This window comes from Myxocyprinus asiaticus, chromosome 22 (assembly GCF_019703515.2).
Source record: "Myxocyprinus asiaticus isolate MX2 ecotype Aquarium Trade chromosome 22, UBuf_Myxa_2, whole genome shotgun sequence".
Classification (NCBI taxonomy): Eukaryota; Metazoa; Chordata; class Actinopteri; order Cypriniformes; family Catostomidae; genus Myxocyprinus; species Myxocyprinus asiaticus.
This window is the reverse complement of record NC_059365.1, coordinates 31266186-31288097: the sequence shown is the minus strand read 5'-3', so window position 1 is coordinate 31288097 and position 21912 is coordinate 31266186. Positions and strand designations below refer to the sequence as shown.

Genomic DNA, 21912 nt, shown 5'->3' with positions numbered 1-21912 from the left:
AATCTTGCACTTGGGCCAGGGCGTTGGGACCTCACCAGAGGGCTCTGTCTCCATTTTCCGTGGTGGCAGTGTAGCGGGTGCGTTGAATTTGTAGGACCATTGACCCGAGGAGGAGCGCGAGCAAGAGACCCCTACAGAGCTACAGAGACCCCCCCACCTCGGCAGGAGGTGCTTAAAGGCCTGTGACTGCTTTTGCGCCGCCTGAAACCTTTCGGTGAAAGCGCTAATGGCATTACCGAACAGGCCCTGTTGAGACACTGGAGCATCTAGCAGCACAGCTTTGTCCCTGTCCCACACCTCTGGATAGAATTGATCATCTAGCCGAGAACGCTCAGGCGCAATCCAATTTGAGGTTCTCAACCGCCAGAGCGAGCACCTGAAATGGCACAGCTTTCAGAAACTCTAGCGCAGTCTTCCTCTCCTCAGAGAGAAGTCCCGGCAAGCTCATCCAATGACTTTGTCCAAGGCTCACCTTCTGACACCATATCGTCCTCATAATGAGTGAGTGCCGAACATAATGGAGCCCTGATAACGGGACGTTTTTTCCACAGGCAAAAATGCTTGCGGATGAGGCGAGGAGACACATGAGGCTTGTGCCGGCAAAATCTCCTCAAACTCATCCAGCTCATCCCACCCATACACGTCTCCCTCGTATGGTCTCTCAGGAGCCACAGAAGGAAAATTTTTGGGAGGGGAAGGGACTGGACTCATCCCTCAGAAAGAGCGCAGTGTTTTGAGTGTCATGCGCTCGCAGTGTGCGCAGTCTGACCCACCAAGCCTCTGCGTGAGCCTGACCCAGGCAGAGGACAGCGCTCGTGCCCATCGGATAAGGGGATATACCATTCATATGGCGGAAAACATTTATGAAATGCCATTTTTAAAAAGACTCTTTTAGATTGTGCACAGTATACAGATACACAGAAACACAATCAGGCTGTAGCACTTATTTTACACACCTACATAACACTATCCAGTACAATCCAATTAATGAATAATCCAAAGTATACTTTCTGTTGGGGCCGTAGAATAATCTCAGCGCTGTGATGCGGAGAAAGAGGCGAAGATGTCTCGTCCGCCTGCTGTCCACAGGAGGAAAAATTGGTTAGTATCCGATATCATTGGAGCACCACAGTGGGTAAAATAAAACTCTGATCCACCCGCTGTGAGAGGTGCAAATCTTGACGGCAATTCTTAGTAGAAGAAAATCAAATTTTCCGTGCTGAGTACGAGAGAGATTATCGGCACCCTGAAGGAGAAAATTCTGGAGATAGCGCTATGCACCGCCTCTGTATACGCCTGCTAAGCGTGCAAGGGACGCAGTGCACAAAGCGCTATCTGCCAATTAAAATTGCCGAGATTTTAAAGAGTTTCAGAGATTGACTACACTGGCGGGGATAATCCCATAGCGTCAGCTATGACACAGCATTCATGACTGAATTGATAAGGAACTAATTTCAAACACATGGAACCACTGTCCATGACTGAATCAAGTTCAGCCAAAGACCTGTTTTTTTTAGTTTTGTAAAAACTAAACTTATTGTTATAACTAGTGGTCGATCAATATGTTTATCAACATAGCATGATGGCTGATGGCCAATATAATGCCAATAATGACTATATAATACAATTTAATGATAGCAAAGGTACACACAAATTTTCTTACTGTAAATGAACACTATATTTACTTAAAATTGTTAAAACAAACATCCTAAAATGGAAAACCTTCTCTATTCACTGACAAGATAGTTAGTAAACTTTGGAATGGTCTAGCACATGAATGACGACTGTTAATTGGCCAAGCAAACTTAGCCGATGCTAGTTTTCTCAAAATGGCCAAATATCTGCCTGTTAATTGCCCAGGTCAATATATATCAATCTATCATCAGTTTGAACCCAAATCAGCTTGAATCAACCCGCCCTACAATCATCTTCTATAAGTTTTGTTAGGAAAAAGGGGATGAGTTTAAATGAATAAACTCATCCATTCTTCCCTATTCCTCCTAACAAAACTTACAGAAAATGAATGCCTAATATATTTAGAAAATTTATATCAGCAGAAAATTGAATTTTCTTTATCAATACACACCCAAAATGTGCTGAAATGGAGAATATTGGTAAATCATAGACAATAAAATAATTATCAGCTAAAGTAAAAGTTGCTGGTTCAATTTCAGTCTCCCAAAAACACAGACTACTGTCCCCATATTGCTTATGTTTTCTTATAGACTGAAAGTCCAAGTATGAAGTTTAGAATTTCTGTGGGATATAATTGTGTAGTGAATTGTTTTGAGTTGGAACTCTGTTGAAAATCTTCTTTCTTTCTATTTTATTCTCTGTCTCTTACTGTCTCTGACACATACATACACAGATTTCTCACTCTGTGGTGATGATGTGGGGCTTCTTTTCTGTGAAAATGCTGATAGTGGCACGTTTCATTGTTTCAATGTAATCCTCACAGACTCAGCGCCAGGGTATAAGAGCTGCAGGCATGGCCAAATGCAAATACTCTCAGAGTGAACCCTGGGTACGGACACACACGCACTGAACACACAGGTAAGGCAGCAAAATAACACATACACATAAACACGTACATAAAACTTTAGTTTAGCAGCCAAGAGAGTATAAATCACCTCAGATTCCCCTTTTGTCCATTACAATTTATTGTCGTTCCCCCAAAGAAGCCCCACATCCATTACAAATATAATCCACTTTTTTCCTACTTCCTCCCTGTGAACTTTGTTTTTAGAATCACAAATATTTATTACAGTGGTCACCCTTGCCATTTTCTTGTTCTTTGTTCTCCATCTCAGTTAGTCTTTCATTTCTGAGAAATCGGACAGTTATATGATTTTTTTCTGTTTCTTTATTTTACTCCAGGCATCATGTCTTCCAGTGGAGAAAAAAAGACTGCCTCCCAGACTGACGGCAAGGCAGCCCAGACCAAAAAGTCAGAGATGGGCATGATGTCCTATAAGGTAAAACCTTCAAATAAACATACAAATGCTGATGTCAAATGCTTAGACATTGATCTAACATTGTACTACTAACAGGTTTTTCTCTCTCTCTCTGTTAGATGTATGTGTTCGACCAGGAGAACTTCCAGGGACGCATGATTGAGATTAACGCTGAGTGCATGAATGTTTGTGATATGGGCATGGATAGAGTTCGCTCACTACGTGTGGAGTGTGGCCCGTAAGCATCCCCATACACTTTGCATGTATATACACATTCTTAAGAAAGAATGATTTGTCTGAGTCCCTCACACACTCTCTTTATTTGCCCACTGCAGATTTGTTGGCTTTGAGCAGATGAACTTCTGCGGAGAGATGTACATCCTGGAGAAGGGCGAGTATCCTCGTTGGGATTCTTGGAGCAACTGCCAGAAGAACGATTACCTGCTTTCCTTCAGACCCGTCAGAATGGTGCGCAAATATACATACAATGCTCTTACACCTACAATATCATTCTTTGTTTCGCTAACAAAATGCATTCATCACATTCATTCCCTTCATAGGACCCTGAGAAGCACAAGATCTGCCTTTATGAGGTGGGTGAGTACAAGGGCCGCAAGATGGAGATTATGGATGATGATGTTCCCAGCCTGTTCTCTTACGGATTCACCGACAGAGTTGGCAGCATCATGGTCAGCTGTGGAACGTAAGTGTGCCCTGAGGTTTCAGCATTTATTATGTACTCATTTGTTTTACTTGGGCAATCACATGAGCATTTATAGCTGTCTCAAAACCTTGTCAGTATTGATGAATGTTAATGTTAGGAGCTTATTAAGGGCTTAAAAGACCCCATAAAATTGGACAAAATTGGAGTATTGTGGCTTTTAGTGCGTGTCTACTAGTTTAAAGCCACCTGTATACTAGTGTACTCCTAAAAGTTGATAAAAGAAGATAAAAGCATTTAAAATTTACAGTCTTTCTCTTCTGGGAAAATGGACCAAAAATATTGGTAACCTTTCCAATGGACCAAAAATATTGATTCCATATGCAGCTGACAAATCATGCAAATCACGGGTAATCAATTGCAAATCATGGTTCATGGTTGTGACGTTACTAAAGCCTATAAGCTATTTAAAAAATGGACAAGCTCTTCAACACGTGCCACCCAAACCTTGTTTTGATCGGAAATATGTCCAAACAGGACAGAAATCAGCGCTCGTCAAGCAATTTCATGGGGTCTTTAATGTCTAGTTTTTGAAGGCTGTTTATCTATATGAATGAGTTTACACTAGTGAATATTAAGAGTGCACAGACTAACCAGTAGACGTTTTGTTTTCTCAGCTGGGTGGGCTATCAGTACCCCGGATATCGTGGCAGCCAGTACCTGCTGGAGAAGGGCGAATACAGACACTTTAACGAGTATGGTGCTCGTTGCCCTCAGTTCCAGTCTGTGAGGCGTATCCGTGACATGCAGTGGCACCCACATGGCTGCTACACCATGGCCAGCAAGTGAGGGCCAGACCAGGAGAGGAAGAGGAGGGTTGGAGAGGGAGAGGGACGCAAGAGGAAGGAGAGGAGGAAAGATGTCTGAGCATCTTCCCTGTGCTGCACAGTTGTGAGGGGCAGATGCTTTATGGGTGACAGACTCTCGCCCCACATTGCGGTCTGTGTCTGTCAAGCTGTTAAAGCCCAGTGGGGCTGTGATTCTCTCAGGTCTCAGTGTCTCTGTATGGGGCAGAGGCACCGATAAACATACTTCCCTCTTCCTCCCTAGCTCCTTTCCTCTCTTTCTCTCCTGTGTCATGGCTTCTTTTTTTCCTTCCATAATTTATTTAATTTTTTTGTCATAATTCCCCCCCCGCCTACATCCCCCCTTTCCCCAGGAGGATGGAAAGAGAGAGGAGAGATGAAGGGTTGAGGAGAGCTGTGCCCTAGACATCTCCCTTTGCCTGCTGTACAGAATCCTGGTCATCTTTTCAATAAAAAAGCTTGATACCAAACTTTTGTCTTGTGAATATGTCGTTTCATACATCTAATTGTTGATTTAATGATAAAGTCAGATATGTAAATTAATCAAATATTTGTAAATGCAAACAAATAATGAGTCAATAAATGATTACATTTTGGGTGAAAAACGTTTTTGAATTAATATGTAATCTTGTTAACCTCTTTATTTTATTTATTTATTTACATATTTTAATTTCCATTAAACTCCGAAACAGCAGATAGCGTTACATCCACATACGTGTTTGCATACAATAAGCGAAAACAATGGGGCTAAACTGGGCGGAGTTAGTGGCGCCAACACTGACTCCATTGGTCGGGTACGACGGGTATAAATAATAATAATTTTATTTTAACTGTTCATTGTGTATTTTCAATTCATTAGCTATTAAAGTTTAGCTGTATAATTGTTCAGGTATAAATTATTAATCAGGCCGCTGCTGTAGATGCACGTTTACGTTCATTGTCACATGTTACATGTAACCTTTCTCATCGCTGTTGATGTTGGACCAATCACGTTTGTTTCTGATTAGAGGATAAGTATTTTTTTTAAGAACCATTTAAAAAAGATTTCTGGTGCAGACGTCCGTTTATATATCATGCCAACTTGAAACGATAATTATTTTAGTGTACAAATGATTCCACTAAGATCAATAAAGTCCTGTAATTTAAATGTGGTTTAAGGCAGAAATTCGGTGTTTGAGCCCCAAAACGCCTCCTTTAGGAAGACCTTTTGTCCCATAAAAAACTTTTTAACAAAAAAATTTTGACGACCAATGGCTAGAACAAGAACACGCGCGTGGTGAGTTTACTGATAAACATTAATTCCCCAATATGTGCGTCATGTTCAAAATCGTAGAAACAAACATACCTCTGTGAAACAATGCGAGTTATTTATTTAACTATAATTTTTTTTTTTTTTTTTTTTTTTTTTTTTTTTTTTACTAAAGCAAAAGGTGTTGTAAAAGGTAAAGAGAATAATAGAAATTCTCCCACGGACTTGTGTGTGTGTGTGTGTGTATATATATATATATATATATATATATATATATATATATATATATATATATATATATATATATATGATGACTGGTGAATACATGTGGTTTACATTGTTAGTTGGCAAAATACTCAACAGTGTGGTGTTGGTTGATATCAGTTATATTTTACAGGTGCTGAATATTACACATATCCCCACTTGAAGATTGTAATGATTGTATTTTTCTTTTATAAGGATGTTGGAGATGGAGTGCAGGACATTTGAGTCCTGGGGTGCAGGTCCACTGAAGTGCACCTCTCCCTCCTATGAGCTTGTCAAAACGGAAAAAACAGAATCAGAAATATGTGCTTTTAATCCTGACCATGATTACGGTCAGTGAGACAGTCAAACAGGAGAAGACGGATACAGATAGCGTTAAACAAGAGCTTCTCAACCCAGAACCCACCGAGGCAGAAAAGGCTGACTTCAAAACCAGGAAAACACTAGAGCACAATGGTCAAGTGGAAAATGAACCCACAAACTATGAGCTGCACACTAACAATGATATCCCTGAAGTACATTCATACTTTCCGAACAGGCGTTGGCCCAGACACTGCAAAAAAATGCAGGCGTCAGATTGAATAGTTCCTTTAATCAGTGAGAAGAGTTCTAGGCCTGTCAGTGCACCAGAGAAAGACTCAGAAGATATCAATGACCCAAGCTGGACACCTCACATAACCACTTCGGTTTCTAAAAGAAAGACATTCGAGACAGTTAAACATCCTCTGGGCCAGCCATGGAAAAGCACTTCAGTCCCCAAACAGAAAAGGCTAAAGTCTATCCATGCACCTCGGCCAGCAACCCTTCAATCAGACTTTGAGTTGGAAGATACCAGTGGTGTAAGAAGGTCGCCTCACACTTCTGTTAAACGTCCAAGGGGTCGTCCACAAAAAAAGCACTTCTTTGACACTAACAGTCACCAAACAAAGGCTAAAATCTTAAAAGAACCTGGTTCAACCTCGAGACCCTCCAAAAACACACCTCAGACGGATCATGCAGCATGATAATAGGAAGAAAGTGGTGTCTAAAACTAATGAAAGTATGACAGCTGCCTGTTCTAAGAATCAGCGCAAAGATCTTTGTGAAACGTGCAGCAAGATCTTCCTCAGCAAACGGGCATCACGAGCACACACACACAGGGACCAAGCCGTTCACCTGCAGGGTGTGTCAGAGGGCCTTCAACGATGAAGGGAACATGCGCAATAACATGGCAGTACACTCCGGCAAACAGCCGTACGTATGTGCGCTGTGTGGCAGGGGCTTTTCGTGGAGCGGGAACCTCAGTCGGCACAAGTTCTGCGTCCATGAGATCAGAACGGAAGCCTGTCGCAACCTTTTGCAATGTTCATAACAGATTGTATTTGCACTGTACATAACAGATAACAGATTTGTATTAGATTTGCACTACGTATGTGTATGTATATATGTAAGTGTCTGTGTATGTATGTATGTATGTGTATAATTATTTTTTATTATTATCTATGTCTTGCTGTTGTTTTTGTATTGTTGTACACTGGAAGCAGATTTGAATCGCAATACACCAAAAATAAAGAATCGCAATAATATTGTGTCATGACCTAAATATCGATATTATATCCTATCGCCTGTTACCCTGTGATTCCCACCCCTACATTGCAGTGTAAAGATGGCATCTCACCAGCTATACAAATTAAAGCTAGTCTTTACATTCAATATACAGTAAATTAATAATGAATAGTTAAAAAAGAGTCTGCTTAATAACTCATGGTTATTTGCTAAAAATAAGGATGAGAAGAGACATGAACAGGTAATTAACAAACCACTGTAATTAAATTATTTTATTAAAAAAATTAAGCACACTATACAAATTCAATATAGTTGTAATCAGATAAATGCATCTCTTAAAATACTAGTTAAACAGTACAATTACAAGACCCTTTCTTTTGCTTAATGCTTACATTCAAATTGCTGGATCGTGTGTCCATTTTTCTCTCATGAAGGAAATTAAGTCTTCTCTGTGGCTTTGATCAACGTGACATCATCCTCACAAACTCTGGACAGTAAAACGATTTATGTAAGAACAGAAATAAGACCAGTAGAATACAAATGGTCAAGAAAAGCAAATATTGGTTGTCATCTTTTTTGTCTAACATTCTCTCACCTTCAAAATCAACCAGTCCGTCTCCATTGAGGTCAGCGTCTCTGAGAATATCGTCAATATCTCTGGGGTTCAACTGCTCTCCCATCAGCTTTTTCATGGCTTCTCTCAGTTCTGTCACGCTGATTTGCCCATCACCATTGGAGTCAAACTGCACACAGGTAAAATGCTGGTAAGACCACTGATTTCTGCAATAAACACAGTGGTATGTGTGCAAGTGAGTGTGTGTACCTCTTTAAAGGCATCTCTCAACTCCTTGACTCCAATCATGTCCGCTGTCTCTGCCAGCATTTTGGGGCCCATAAGCTCCACAAAGTCTTCAAAATCAATTTTACCCCCACCTTAAAAAAAAAACAGTAATAAACACTTGCATATACAGTACAGAAGTATGAAACCACTAGTGAAACTACTTCTATTTTGCATTCTTGCTATTTTAATACAAAGCACGATTATGTAAGCGAATGACACACATAGATTTTTGCCCATGCACCGATTTTGTTGCATGTAAACACCTTTACTGGCCTTCTTACCAGTTTATTCAATGTGCACAAGTGTTGTGTTTACGTTTTGATGTCAAATGCTGAGAATAACCTGATAATTTTAAATATTATGAAAATGCAGTTTTCTTGCATTGTCGGATAAGCTAAAGCTGATTTGAGGTAATTATTAGCATATTGATGTCAGTTAATTGTAAAGTGTCCATTAATTTCAGAATTTCTTAGTATTTGTTACGTTTCCCCCTTTGCTTTAATGACAACATGCACTGAAACTGAACTCCAATGTTCAATGATTCATTGAAATTTGTTCAAAACCTTATCAATGTTATCCCAGTATGATTTAAGAACGTTCCAAACAGCATCTTTTGTGCTTTAATGGAAGCAAAAAATCTGACATTTTGTACAAAGGAGTTAAAATGGACAGTGTCACACATTTGCTTACATTTGATTAGTGACCTAGGTTAGACCTAAAAATAGTTCAGAATTCTAAATATTTCTTCTTCATTCTTCAATCCTGAAACTTTCTCTTCATTTTCAGGTATAAATAGGAAAAATATCCCAGATTTTTTGAGGTCGGACACATTTTTGGATCCCATTCACAATATTGTTTACATGAAATCACACTTGGCCATGACCAGAACCACTCTCTCTTAGTGATTGTGTTACTCACTAATTTGTTGACTCAGTTCAATGAGTTCCATCTCTGTCGGCATGTATCCCATAGTCCGCATGCATTCGCCCAGGTCCCTACAGTTAATGTATCCTTTGTTCCTATCAAACTCTTTAAAGGCCTCTCTTAGTTCTGCATAAACACATGGGATGAGATGTTAATGCATAGAACAAAAGTTTTACAATCTCATTCTTGTGTGAAGTTTGTGGTTTCTGTGAATACCTTCTATCTCTTCTGGCCGCAGTTCTCTGTCCTGTTTGATCAAGGGAAAGAGAGAAAAAAATATGTGAAACACTGATGAATTCAAAACCTGTCTCTCTTTCAAATTCTCTCTCTCTCAGTCATCAAATAGACTCAAACAAAACACATGGGTAGGTGTGGAAATGAAAAATGAAAAACTGATACAAAATGTGAGTTTAAAAAAGTTAAGATTATAGAAGGCTGGTACCATTGGGAATAATGTCATGACATTGTAGCCACTAGATTACAAAGTGAAAGTTGCCTGGCAACAGGCAGAGATAAGGAGATTTGTGAGATTTAACTTGAGGAGGGACCCAGAAATACATGCAAAACATTGTCCAGAGAGTGAATGAGGTTAAATGGAGTGCCATATGAGAAAATCTCAGAGCCGATTCTCTTTTCCATTTACAGCTTTATCCATAATACCCAATACTGTATATTACACACGTGCACATACTCGTATTTCTCAGTGGATTATAGATACCACAAATCCAATACTGAGTCCTTTCCCCATCAGCTGAAATCACGTTTTCCTCACATTTCCCGCACAGTAACCGAACCAGTTTACCAAAAGCACCAACTTGGTCTGAAGTAATCACGTTACTATACCTACATTTTTGCTAAATGTTTTACGTGTTTCGTTGTGCGTATCGCAGCAGATTGCTGATGAATGAACAATAGAGGTGCTAAAAACAATTACTTTAATTCACATTCACACTAATTATGAGTAGAACGGCAGATTATCAGTTTATAAACCCAGATATACATCATACAAAACCGAAGCACAAATGGGTCACATCATTTAAATGGGGGACATCATTTAGAACAAAATCTGGACAAAAAGGGATGCTTTTTAAACAGTATTGAAGGAGTTCCCATCTATGCTGTGCACTTATTGGCTGCTTTTCTTTATTATTTGGTCCAAGTTATCAATTTCAAAAACTTTTTTTTAAATTAAATTTTAGTTTTATAATGAAATAAATTAATATGGTGGCACAATTATATTTTTGTCTACAACACTAATTTCAAACATTTAAGCATACGCCTTCAGATCAAAAGATTTTTAAGATCATGAGAAACATTTCAGTCAAGTGTTTCAAAACTTTTGACCGGTAGTGTAGTTGTTTCAGCAATTGCATTTTTCATGTCACGTTTGCTTTTTATGACACTTTCAGTTAGGTTTAGGTTTAAGGTTTAGGGTATGGAGGTTGGTTTTGTTGATTTAACACTCGATAGAGTATTAACCTTAAAAGCCTCATCTGTTTGGGAGAACATTTAACTCACTTTTAGCACCACACAGTGGACATTTTACCTAACAGTTGCCACGAGATGTATACTTTGGTCAGACGCAAACACTTGAGTCTTGTGTACAAGGATGCGTGATGCAAATTTCATCATCAGCTGAGTGCTCAAGTAATGAACGCGCAGGGCCACATTTTCTAAATGCATGCACCCTGAATGGACAGAATGCACAGAATGCACAGGCCCCTAGTTTTTATTTGCACTAATTGGTGGGCCCATAAATTGGCAACACTCATAGCTTAGCCGCTGCTGTCACGAAGAAGTGCAAGAAGAAGACATAATCACCAGTAAACAATAGGAGATGAAGGTGAAAGGAACAATAGTGGATGTGCATGTTAAGAATGCAAGTTTGAGGAGGTCAGGAGACACTTGCATTTGTTTAACTCGAGTCTGAAGGAATATAAAGACATCTTTACTCTTGAAGATAAATAGTCCAGTATCTCATAGCAGTCGTAGCGCATATGCGCCAACCGCCTGTGTATGCGCACAGTCAAATGAAGTATACCTTAAAATGCTAAGCGTTCACGTCAAAACCAAAGTTTACTTTGGGCTTAAGGAACCATGAAATATAATATTGCAAAAATCATGCCACAGTCACATAATTTTCATGAAATCATGTTGAAAAGCACTGTTTAAAACAATTGGTATGCTTCCAAAAGCAGTTGTTTTATTTTATCACAACCTAAAAAAATATATATATTTTAATCATTGTAAAAATTTAGTTTACACAATACTAGGAAAATAGACCTTTGTCAGAATAGACACCTTAATTAATTTGACAGAAATGAGAGATGGATGCACAGTCTGTTCTATAAGTTATAATTCCTTTCAAGGTCCTTGGTTAACGTTAATATTCACAACCCATATTTCCAGAGGTTTTCCTCCACTGTAAAATTGTTTGTAAAGACATATTGTTTGTAAAGACATATTTTTGTGTATTTTTTGGGGGGATTTTTTCCCCTATTTCTCCCAATTTGGAATGCCGTATCGTGGTCGTGTAGTGATTTGCCTCAATCCAGGTGGCGGAGGATGAATCCCAGTTGCCTCCACATCTGAGACCATCAACCCGCGCATCTTATCATGTGGCTTGTTGAGTGCGTTTCCACGGAGACTTAGCCCGTGTGGAGGCTTCACGCCATCCACCGCGGCATCCACACTCAACTCACCACGCGCCCCACCGAGAACAAACCACATTATAGCAACCATGAGGAGGTTACCCCATGTGACTCTACCCTCCCTAGCAACCAGGCCAATTTGGTTGCTAAGGAGACCTGGCTGGAGTCACTCAGCACACCCTGGGATTCAGACTAGCGAGCTAGCGAACTCCAGGGGTGGTAGCCAGCATCTTTTACCACTGAGCTACCCAGGCCCTGTAAAGACATAATTTAAATGTTTCATCGGCTAAACAATTGACACCAGATAAGGTGCAAAACATTACAACCCATTTATGTCTATTCCTCACACGCTTCCTTTCGGGTTACCTTACACTAGCTCACATCATTTCAGAGTCGGCAAGTTTTGGAAAATTTTGATCAAGTGAAGCTTTAACCAAACAGAAAAGCAAAGTAAATCTGCAAAGTCACTTTATTTGATGCTTTTGGGTTCAGTTGTCTCTTGAGCTGTGTAACTCATATCTTTTGATTGGTCTTTCACAACATATTGAGAAACAACATAGCCAGAGGAGTGGAGGGACTGAAACGTAGTAGATGATCCACAAGGATGATGAAAACACTGAGCTGAAAAGGGTTCAGAGGATGTGATGTTTTATATAAATGCAAGTGGAGAATGTAGATGCAGAGACACCGAGTTTTCAGTTTTAGTTTTTCAAGTACATACGAGCTGTGACTTCACGAAGCCCTGTCTTAGGAAGATGCATGCTGGTCCAACGATGTGATGCAGCATGGTGCAATTTTGGACCAGTGCATTGAGAGGCTCCTTAAACTCAGAAGTTACTTCCTTTTCTCCGTCTGCTTCTCCGGGTGGGCATGACCCTGGTGCCACGGGCGCAGGCTCTTTGCCCTCAGCCACACCCTTTGGGTGGGGCCAAATTTTACTTTAGACATAATCTAATTAAGCACAGTTTAGTCAATTTGCTTGGCATGTCCTTAAACTACTCAACTATGATATAAACATGATGATAAATATTACTTGAAAACTGATTACCTACTCTCCCCTACTCAGACTGAAAGTACACTTAACACAAACACGCAGTTCTCCAGATATGCAGGCCCTGATTTTCAAATATATTTGTCTTACCTTCTTCATTTTGTTTTTCATGGATGGTTTGGTGCAGTTTCCCATGTCTTTTTTCCTCAGTGAGCTGACGTTTTCCCACCTCTCCTCTTCTGCCCTTCCTAGCCCTTTTTAATATGACTAATTTAAGAAAGTGACAATATGACACTCACCTGCTTCCATATTCAGCGAGGAATAATTACTCTTTATGACTACTTTATTTAGTCACCCAAACCAACCCAACAAAGGTAGCTGTAAACCTAAACATTCTTTCTCTTCTAAGAGCCTTTCTTTTAACTATCCAACAACACAATACTTGAACAACACTAACACTTCCAGGGTATAATAGAACAAGCATATTTCTCCCCTATTCTTGCCATTTTTACTTCTTTTTCCTATCCACCCACTCACTTTCCTCACAGATTGTAGTCCCATGCAAATGATTTTGTTGGCAAGCTGAGAGAGAGAGAGCGGGAGGGGAGGTACGGGGAGGTATGGGGAGGGTGAGAATTAGATGAGAAAACGAGAAGCTTTTTTAATCCCACTCTGTCAGATTAAAGACAGAGAGACATGGGATGATAAACAGGGAGGAGCAAAAGATAGAGTGCAAGGAGATCTGAGGAACAAAAAAGAGAAGGAAGAAATACTGAGAACAAGACAGAGTAGTGTTAGACCATCATATTGGCCAGACCAGTTAATTGGCCGATATTTTGAAATTATCAAAACGGGGCCTATATCCGTACCCAGTTGCCTGATTAACTGAACTGGTCATTCCCCCTTTGTGTAATTTCCAAAATCTATCAACAGTATTGTCAATGACTAATGCACTTTTTTTTTTTTTTTTTTAAACAATTGTGAATTTTGAGTAAATATTATGTTAAATAAGCTATTAATTCCCATCAGTTTGGTTATGGGAATTTTGCTTTTATTAAACTGTATTATAAACAGTGGGATGATAAATAGTATATACATGTCTGAGATATAAACATGTCTTAGTTCACATTAAAAATATGGGATTCAAAATCGAATTTATAAAAAATGATTGAGGAGTTTGAAATATTTTTAAAACTTTTAAGACTTTATGATGGAATTTGTAAAATAATTTGCAATAAAAAAAATGTATTACATTAGAAAAATGGAAACTAGAAGAACTTTCACACTGTATCATACATATCTGCATTATATTTGCCTTAATTGGCATTTGGCCACCTTGCTCTCTAGATTTAAGTATTGGCATTAGCCATTTAAAAACCCATATCAGTCGGCCACTAAGAAAGAGTACATGGCTCATAACATGAATATGAAAAAGGAGAGAAGTTAAGGACATAGAAGGTTAACTGTGAGAATGATTGTGACTTTTCTGCACTGAGGTCGATGGGCTGTGTATGTGTGTGTGCGTGTAATAATCCCAATCTAATCAAAAACACTCCTTTGGGCTGATGAACAGAGAACTCCTCTTGTCAATCCACACAAATATTTCAGTAAAACCCAGAGGCATTACTCTGTTACAAGCCTGACGAACCTCTAATCTTCCCTAATCTGCAAACATGAACATGTGCATTTGAGTAACATTAAAGTGTATTTCTATACCACCTTTATGGTTTGCAGAGATTTGGAATGTGTTTAGCAAATGTAATATACTGTAATAAGAATAATAAAGTGTGTGTTTGTTTGAGTCTGTACATGTATGGGTCAACAGATTAGCTGAGTCAGCTGAGGTCATTTTATGAGCAGCTGGGCAATGTGGGATCATAGATTGCCAGATGTGTTTGTGCTCACCAGATGCTGCAGTGGACTGCAAACTGCGTAAGGAATAGTAATGTAGTGTTCTGTGCAAGTAGTGACAGTGAGTAATGTCCTTTCAGGCTTTGTTGCAGTGATCAGATGTCAGTGTCATACACATGCAGTATTGTGATTTTTTTAGACTTAAGTGTCTCAAACTAACATCCAACTACAGTATAGGTTGAATGTGGTGAATTTGAATATAGATTCATATGGCCTCTCAAGTGTTAATATCCAGCCTGCAAATACATTTTCATACTGCATTTTTTTTTTATTATAGTTATAATAACTACATATAATATAATTATATATAATTATAATTTTAATGTAATAAAATGTTTTGTCTTATTTTCTGGTAAAAATATATAAACATCCTTAAAAACAAGAAAAATGACTTGAGAAGCAGAACTTGATAGACATAAGATATCAAGTCTTGTTTTCAGAGAAATCTAACAAAACTGAGTGGGGTTTGTTTATGCTTAAAACAAGAAAACCCTATTTGCCAGTGCGGTGAGAAAATTAAACTTGTTTTCCCTTTGAATAAATTTTACTTCTTACCCCACTGGCTAATATTCTTTTCTTGTATTAAGCATAAACATTACTAAATTTTGTTAGAGTTCTCTGAAACATTATGTCATTTTGCTTCGTAAGTAAATGAATCTTGTTTTTAGAATGTTTAGATAATTTTAGTGTAAAACAATAGATATTCAGTAAGAAAATTATTTTTTGCAGTGCACTTTCTGTATTTTGGTTTGGCCTTTAATATTATGCCATACTTTTCTCAAAGGATTGTTTGACAGTATCCTAATATATACAGTGTATATATATATATATATATATATATATATATATATATATATATATATATATATATATATATATATATACAGTGGCCACAAAAGTTCTTCGTGTTAAAGGGTCATGAAACCCGAAAAACACATTTTTTGAGATGTGAACTGTTTTCACTGAAAACAATGATAGAACTCATTATGTTTATGGTTAAGGGGAAAGAGCTTATTTTTTCGTTTTATTGAGCCATTTCATTCTTCCGGTTTCAAAACGAAAGTTGAAGCAACGTCACAAAAATTAGGTTTATGCGTAAACTCCAAATTATGATTGGCAGGACAGCACGCATGTACGTCACTAGATTCTGAGCATTTCTCCATGTTATTCATGAGTAGGAATGCTTCCATCCAATCACAGCGCTGCCTCATGCATGAGCTCACATTACAGTCACAATGAATTCAAATTCATGGATGTAACTGCTTTTCTGAAGGCGCGAGACATCAACAGTACTCACAGAACAGAAATGAGAGCTGACTTTTACACTAAACACCGTGATCAGATTGAAAAATCACTCCACAAAACGGACCACAGTCCATTACCGGACCAACACGAGTCGCACTCCAAACACGCTGTTTATGAGGGAGGGCTCCATCACTTATTCTCTGTGTGTCTGATAATGGACATGATAAGATTGTAATCACTATGTCAGAATGAACCACAGTCCAGAACCGCACAGAAGAGGACATATTTGTTGGCCGGCTATTATGGCAGCGGTGTATTCCAGGTGTATTTGTGGAGGCTGTTCTGTTTAGATGGTGGCAATCGCGTCTTCTTGCCATGGATCTGATCATAAACATATATATATACAGGTGCATCTCAATAAATTAGAATGTCGTGGAAAAGTGCATTTATTTCAGTAATTCAACTCAAATTGTGAAACTCGTGTATTAAATAAATTCAATGCACACAGACTGAGGAAGTTTAAGTCTTTGGTTCTTTTAATTGTGATGATTTTGGCTCACATTTAACAAAAACCCACCAATTCACTATCTCAAAAAATTAGAATACATCATAAGACCAATAAAAAAAACATTTTTAGTGAATTGTTGGCCTTCTGGAAAGTATGTTCATTTACTGTATATGTACTCAATACTTGGTAGGGGCTCCTTTTGCTTTAATTACTGCCTCAATTCGGCATGGCATGGAGGTGATCAGTTTGTGGCACTGCTGAGGTGGTATGGAAGCCCAGGTTTCTTTGACAGTGGCCTTCAGCTCATCTGCCTTTTTTGGTCTCTTGTTTCTCATTTTCCTCTTGACAATACCCCATAGATTCTCTATGGGGTTCAGGTCTGGTGAGTTTGCTGGCCAGTCAAGCACACCAACACCATGGTCATTTAACCAACTTTTGGTGCTTTTGGCAGTGTGGGCAGGTGCCAAATCCTGCTGGAAAATGAAATCAGCATCTTTAAAAAGCTGGTCAGCAGAAGGAAGCATTAAGTGCTCTAAAATTTCTTGGTAAACGGGTGCAGTGACTTTGGTTTTCAAAAAACACAATGGACCAACACCAGCAGATGACATTGCACCCCAAATCATCACAGACTGTGGAAACTTAACACTGGACTTCAAGCAACTTGGGCTATGAGCTTCTCCACCCTTCCTCCAGACTCTAGGACCTTGGTTTCCAAATGAAATACAAAACTTGCTCTCATCTGAAAAGAGGACTTTGGACCACTGGGCAACAGTCCAGTTCTTCTTCTCCTTAGCCCAGGTAAGACGCCTCTGATGTTGTCTGTGGTTCAGGAGTGGCTTAACAAGAGGAATACGACAACTGTAGCCAAATTCCTTGACATGTCTGTGTGTGGTGGCTCTTGATGCCTTGACCCCAGCCTCAGTCCATTCCTTGTGAAGTTCACCCAAATTCTTGAATCGATTTTGCTGGACAATCATAAGGCTGCGGTTCTCTCGGTTGGTTGTGCATCTTTTTCTTCCACACTTTTTCCTTCCACTCAACTTTCTGTTAACATGCTTGGATACAGCACTCTGTGAACAGACAGCTTCTTTGGCAATGAATGTTTGTGGCTTACCCTCCTTGTGAAGGGTGTCAATGATTGTCTTCTGGACAACTGTCAGATCAGCAGTCTTCCCCATGATTTTGTAGCCTAGTGAACCAAACTGAGAGACCATTTTGAAGGCTCAGGAAACCTTTGCAGGTGTTTTGAGTTGATTAGCTGATTGGCATGTCAAAATATTCTAATTTTTTGAGATAGTGAATTGGTGGGTTTTTGTTAAATGTGAGCCAAAATCATCACAATTAAAAGAACCAAAGACTTAAACTACTTCAGTCTGTGTGCATTGAATTTATTTAATACACGAGTTTCACAATTTGAGTTGAATTACTGAAATAAATGCACTTTTCCACGACATTCTAATTTATTGAGATGCACCTGTATATATATATATATATACACACAGTATATTTATATATATATATACAGTTGAAGTCAGAAGTTTGCATACACCTTAGCCAAATACATTTAAACTCATTTTTTCACAATTCCTGATATTTAATCATAGAAAACATTCTCTGTCTTAGGTCAGTTTGGATCACTACTTTATTTTAAGAATGTGAAATGTCAGAATAATAGTAGAGAGAATGATTTATTTCAGCTTTTATTTCTTTCATCACATTCCCAGTGGGTCAGAAGTTTACATACACTTTGTTATTATTTGGTAGCATTGCCTTTAAATTGTTTTACTTGGGTCAAACATTTTGCGTAGCCTTCCACAAGCTTCTCACAGTAAGTTGCTGGAATTTTGGCCCATTCCTCCAGACAGAACTGGTGCAACTGTGTCAAGTTTGTGGGCCTCCTTGCTCACACACGCTTTTTCAGTTCTGGCCATCGGATTTAGGTCAGCGCTTTGTGATGGCCACTCCAGTACCTTGACTTTGTTGTCCTTAAGCCATTTTGCCACAACTTTGGAGGTATGCTTGGGACATTGTCCATTTATAAGACCCTTTTGTGACAGAGCTTTAACTTCCTGGCTGATGTCTTGAGATTTTGCTTCAATATATCCACAAGATTTTTCTTCCTCATGATGCCATCTATTTTGTGAAGTGCACCAGTCCCTCCTGCATCAAAGCACCCCCAAAACATGATGCTGCCACCCCCATGCTTCACAGTTGGGATGGTGTTCTTCAGCTTGCAAGCCTCACCCTTTTTCCACCAAACCTAATGATGGTCATTATGGCCAAACAGTTAAATTTTTGTTTCATCAGACCAGAGGACATTTCTCCAAAAAGTACCCTTGCAAACTGTAGTCTGGCATTTTTTATGGCAATTTTGGAGCAGTGGCTACTTCCTTGCTGAGCAGCCTTTCAGGTTATGTCGATATAGGACTTGTTTTACTGTGGATATAGATACTTGTCTACCTGTTTCCTCCAGCATATTCACAAGGTCCTTTGCTGTTGTGCTGGTATTGGTTTGCACTTTTCGTACCAAACTACGTTCATCTCTAGGAGACAGAATGCATCTCCTTATTGAGCGGTATGATGGCTGCATGGTCCCATGGTGTTTATACTTGCGTACTTTTGTATTTACAGATGAACATGGTACCTTCAGGCATTTAGAAATTTCTCCCAAGGATGAACCAGACTTGTGGAGGTGCACATTTTTTTTTTCTGAGGTCTTGGCTGATTTCTTTTGATTTTCCCATGATGTCAAGCAATTTTATGATTGATTTTAATGGTAGGTCTTAAAATACATCCACAGGTACACCTCCAATTCAGTACTCCTCCTATCAGAAGCTAATTGGCTAATTGTCTAAAGGCTTGACATCATTTTCTGGAATTTTCCAATCTGCTTAAAGGCACAGTTAACTTAGTGTATGTAAACTTCAGACCCACTGGAATTGTGATATAGTCAACATAGTAAAACAATCTGTCTGTAAACAATTGCTGGAAAAATTATTCGTGTCATGCACAAAGTAGATGTCCTAAACAACTTGCCAAAACTATAGTTTGCTAATATTAAATCTGTGGAGTCATTAAAAAATGAGTTTTAATGACTTCAACATAAGTGAATGTAAACTTCTGACTTCAAATGTATATCTATCTATCTATCTATCTATCTATCTATCTATATATATCTATATCTATATCTATATATATATATATATATATATATATATATATATATATATATATATATATATATATATATATATATATATATATACACATACACTGGCGTACACAAACGTTTGGAATAATGTACAGATTTTGCTGTTTCGGAAAGAAAATTGGTACTTTAATTCACCACAGTGGCACTCAACTGATCACACAGTATATTCAGGGCATTACTGATGTGAAAAAAAGAGCACCATCACTATTTGAAAAAAGTCATTTTTGATCAAATCTAGACAGGCCCCATTTCTAGCAGCCATCACTCCAACACCTTATCCTTGAGTAATCATGCTAAATTGCTAATTTGGTACTAGAAAATCACTTACCATTATATCAAACACAGTTGAAAGATATTTGGTTCGTTAAATGAAGCTTAACATTGTGTTTGTTTTTGTTTTTGAGTTGCCACAGTATGCAATATACTGGCATGTCTGAAGGTCAATATTAGGTCAAAAATGGCAAAAAAAAGAAAGAAACGGCTTTCTCTAGAAACTCATCAGTCAATCATTGTTTTGAGGAATGAAGGCTATAAAATGCTTGAAATTGCCAAAAAACAGAAGATTTCATACAAAGGTGTACGCTACAGTCTTCAAAGAATTTTTGATGAGAAATCTTTGAAGTAGTTCAAAATGTTCTGAATTTTTTTTCAAATTGTAATAAGTTTTCACATTATTAATGTCCTATACATAGTGATCAGTTGAATGCCACTTTGTTGAATAAAAGTACCAATTTCTTTCCATAAGAACAAAATCTGTACATTATTCCAAACTTTTGGCTGCCAGTGAATGTATATATATATATATATATATATATATATATATATATATATATATATATATATATATATATATATATCTTTTGTCTGCTGATTTAATTTGGTGCCTCACTGCTTGCCTGTAATTGCAGTGACACAATGAATGCATCTTACCAAATTAGTGTGTAGCTATCCATGCCTCCAAGCCAATTAAATAATTATGACAATAACAAACAATGATCCCTCTTCTAGAAAGGTGAGTGGGCAAGATAAGGGTTTCCAGTGTGTTCACCGCTGGTGATTCAAGCTCAATATCAAGTGATTACTGCTTGATGCAAGCTTATCCTAGTGTGGGAATGCAATACCACAAGGTTAAGACCAGGTCATGAGCAGCTGAACCATGAGGGGACAGATGTGCTTGTTAGGACAGCACCTTAACCTGTCATCTTGTGTCTGGCAGTCACCTAACCACTTAACTGACAATGAAGTAAGACTACAGTCCACTCCTTTATTGTGAATTGTCTTAATTTTGAACACTATATCTCTAGTTTTCTCTTTTTTTGCTTGAAAAGTGTGCTTGTGCTATGTTGTAATGTAGTGCCATATACATTTAAGTATGAAATATACAATTATGAATATAATTATGAATATGAATATGAATATACATTGGTTAAATATATTTTTACATATGGCTGAAGTTTCAAAACACTTTTCAGGCCATTGTATTTATGTAACAGATAATTCTGAATAGAATGTTTGATGATTTTGTAAGTACACTATTAGGAAGGTTTTGCACATCAAAATGAACCTAACAAATTAAACTAGTGCTTTGACATGAGTTTTTTGTTGTGCTCGAAAAAGAATCATGTTACTGCAATCATACACAATATTGATTGTTTGTTAACCACCAAGCGTGCAGTATAGGTGTAAGAGTGCAATAGCTATAGAGCTAGCCATATTATATAATTTCAACACAAAATGTTGGGTCTAAGCTTCAGTATGGCTTTGTGTTGAGCTGTTACTATGTTACAGCATGTGTAAATTAGATCAGGTGAGAAATGAGTGGGTAGATCATGGTGGTGCAGGTTTGGTATCATTTGGGGCCAAGCAATACCCATCTGACTCAAGAGCTGCTAAGGTTTAATGGTGCAGAGTGTAGTGGTAGTATTGGATGGCTGGATATCGCCACTATTGTCCAAATGAGCATTTTTTGGATCTGGCAACGCCACAATGAAGCCCTTTTTTAAGGCAAGTCATTTAATTGGCAGTCATCTTTTTATTGCAGTTATTTCAAGTCATGCAAGTACAACTCCAATATTAGAAATATACAAAACT

At 38.2% G+C, this 21912-nt stretch overlaps 2 protein-coding genes across 7 annotated transcripts in view; one reads left to right on the top strand and one right to left on the bottom strand.

The window, feature by feature from the left end:
- Positions 1–2488: 2488 nt before the first annotated feature.
- On the top strand, positions 2489–4951 carry crybb1l1 (crystallin, beta B1, like 1). The gene is made up of 6 exons (XM_051649889.1): positions 2489–2553; positions 2878–2975; positions 3074–3192; positions 3290–3422; positions 3515–3657; positions 4293–4951. Exons 2-6 carry the CDS (start codon positions 2883–2885, stop codon positions 4462–4464), a joined length of 660 nt encoding a protein of 219 aa, XP_051505849.1. The 5' UTR covers positions 2489–2553; positions 2878–2882; the 3' UTR covers positions 4465–4951.
- A 2850-nt stretch (positions 4952–7801) lies between these two features.
- The window catches only part of cabp2b (calcium binding protein 2b), a 29796-nt gene continuing 15685 nt past the window's right edge, over positions 7802–21912 (bottom strand). For 5 of the 6 annotated variants that reach the window (XM_051649878.1, XM_051649881.1, XM_051649880.1 and 2 more), the window contains 5 exons: positions 9521–9551; positions 9299–9430; positions 8363–8472; positions 8135–8282; positions 7802–8026 (listed from right to left, as the gene is read on the bottom strand). In XM_051649878.1, the coding sequence (XP_051505838.1) occupies positions 8001–8026; positions 8135–8282; positions 8363–8472; positions 9299–9430; positions 9521–9551 (447 nt within the window). In that variant the 3' untranslated portion in view covers positions 7802–8000. Of the gene's footprint in view, positions 8027–8134; positions 8283–8362; positions 8473–9298; positions 9431–9520; positions 9552–12676; positions 12872–13096; positions 13503–21912 lie in introns of those variants that run through there. The other variant, XM_051649879.1, reaches the window with a different exon arrangement.

Bases quoted from the DNA above. Each gene is read 5' to 3' on its own strand.
- crybb1l1 (XM_051649889.1), top strand. From the start codon at position 2,883: ATGTCTTCCAGTGGAGAAAAAAAGACTGCCTCCCAGACTGACGGCAAG. The intron at 2,976-3,073 runs GTAAAACCTTCA...TCTCTCTGTTAG, and splicing joins TGGGCATGATGTCCTATAAG to ATGTATGTGTTCGACCAGGA. The intron at 3,658-4,292 runs GTAAGTGTGCCC...TTGTTTTCTCAG, and splicing joins ATCATGGTCAGCTGTGGAAC to CTGGGTGGGCTATCAGTACC.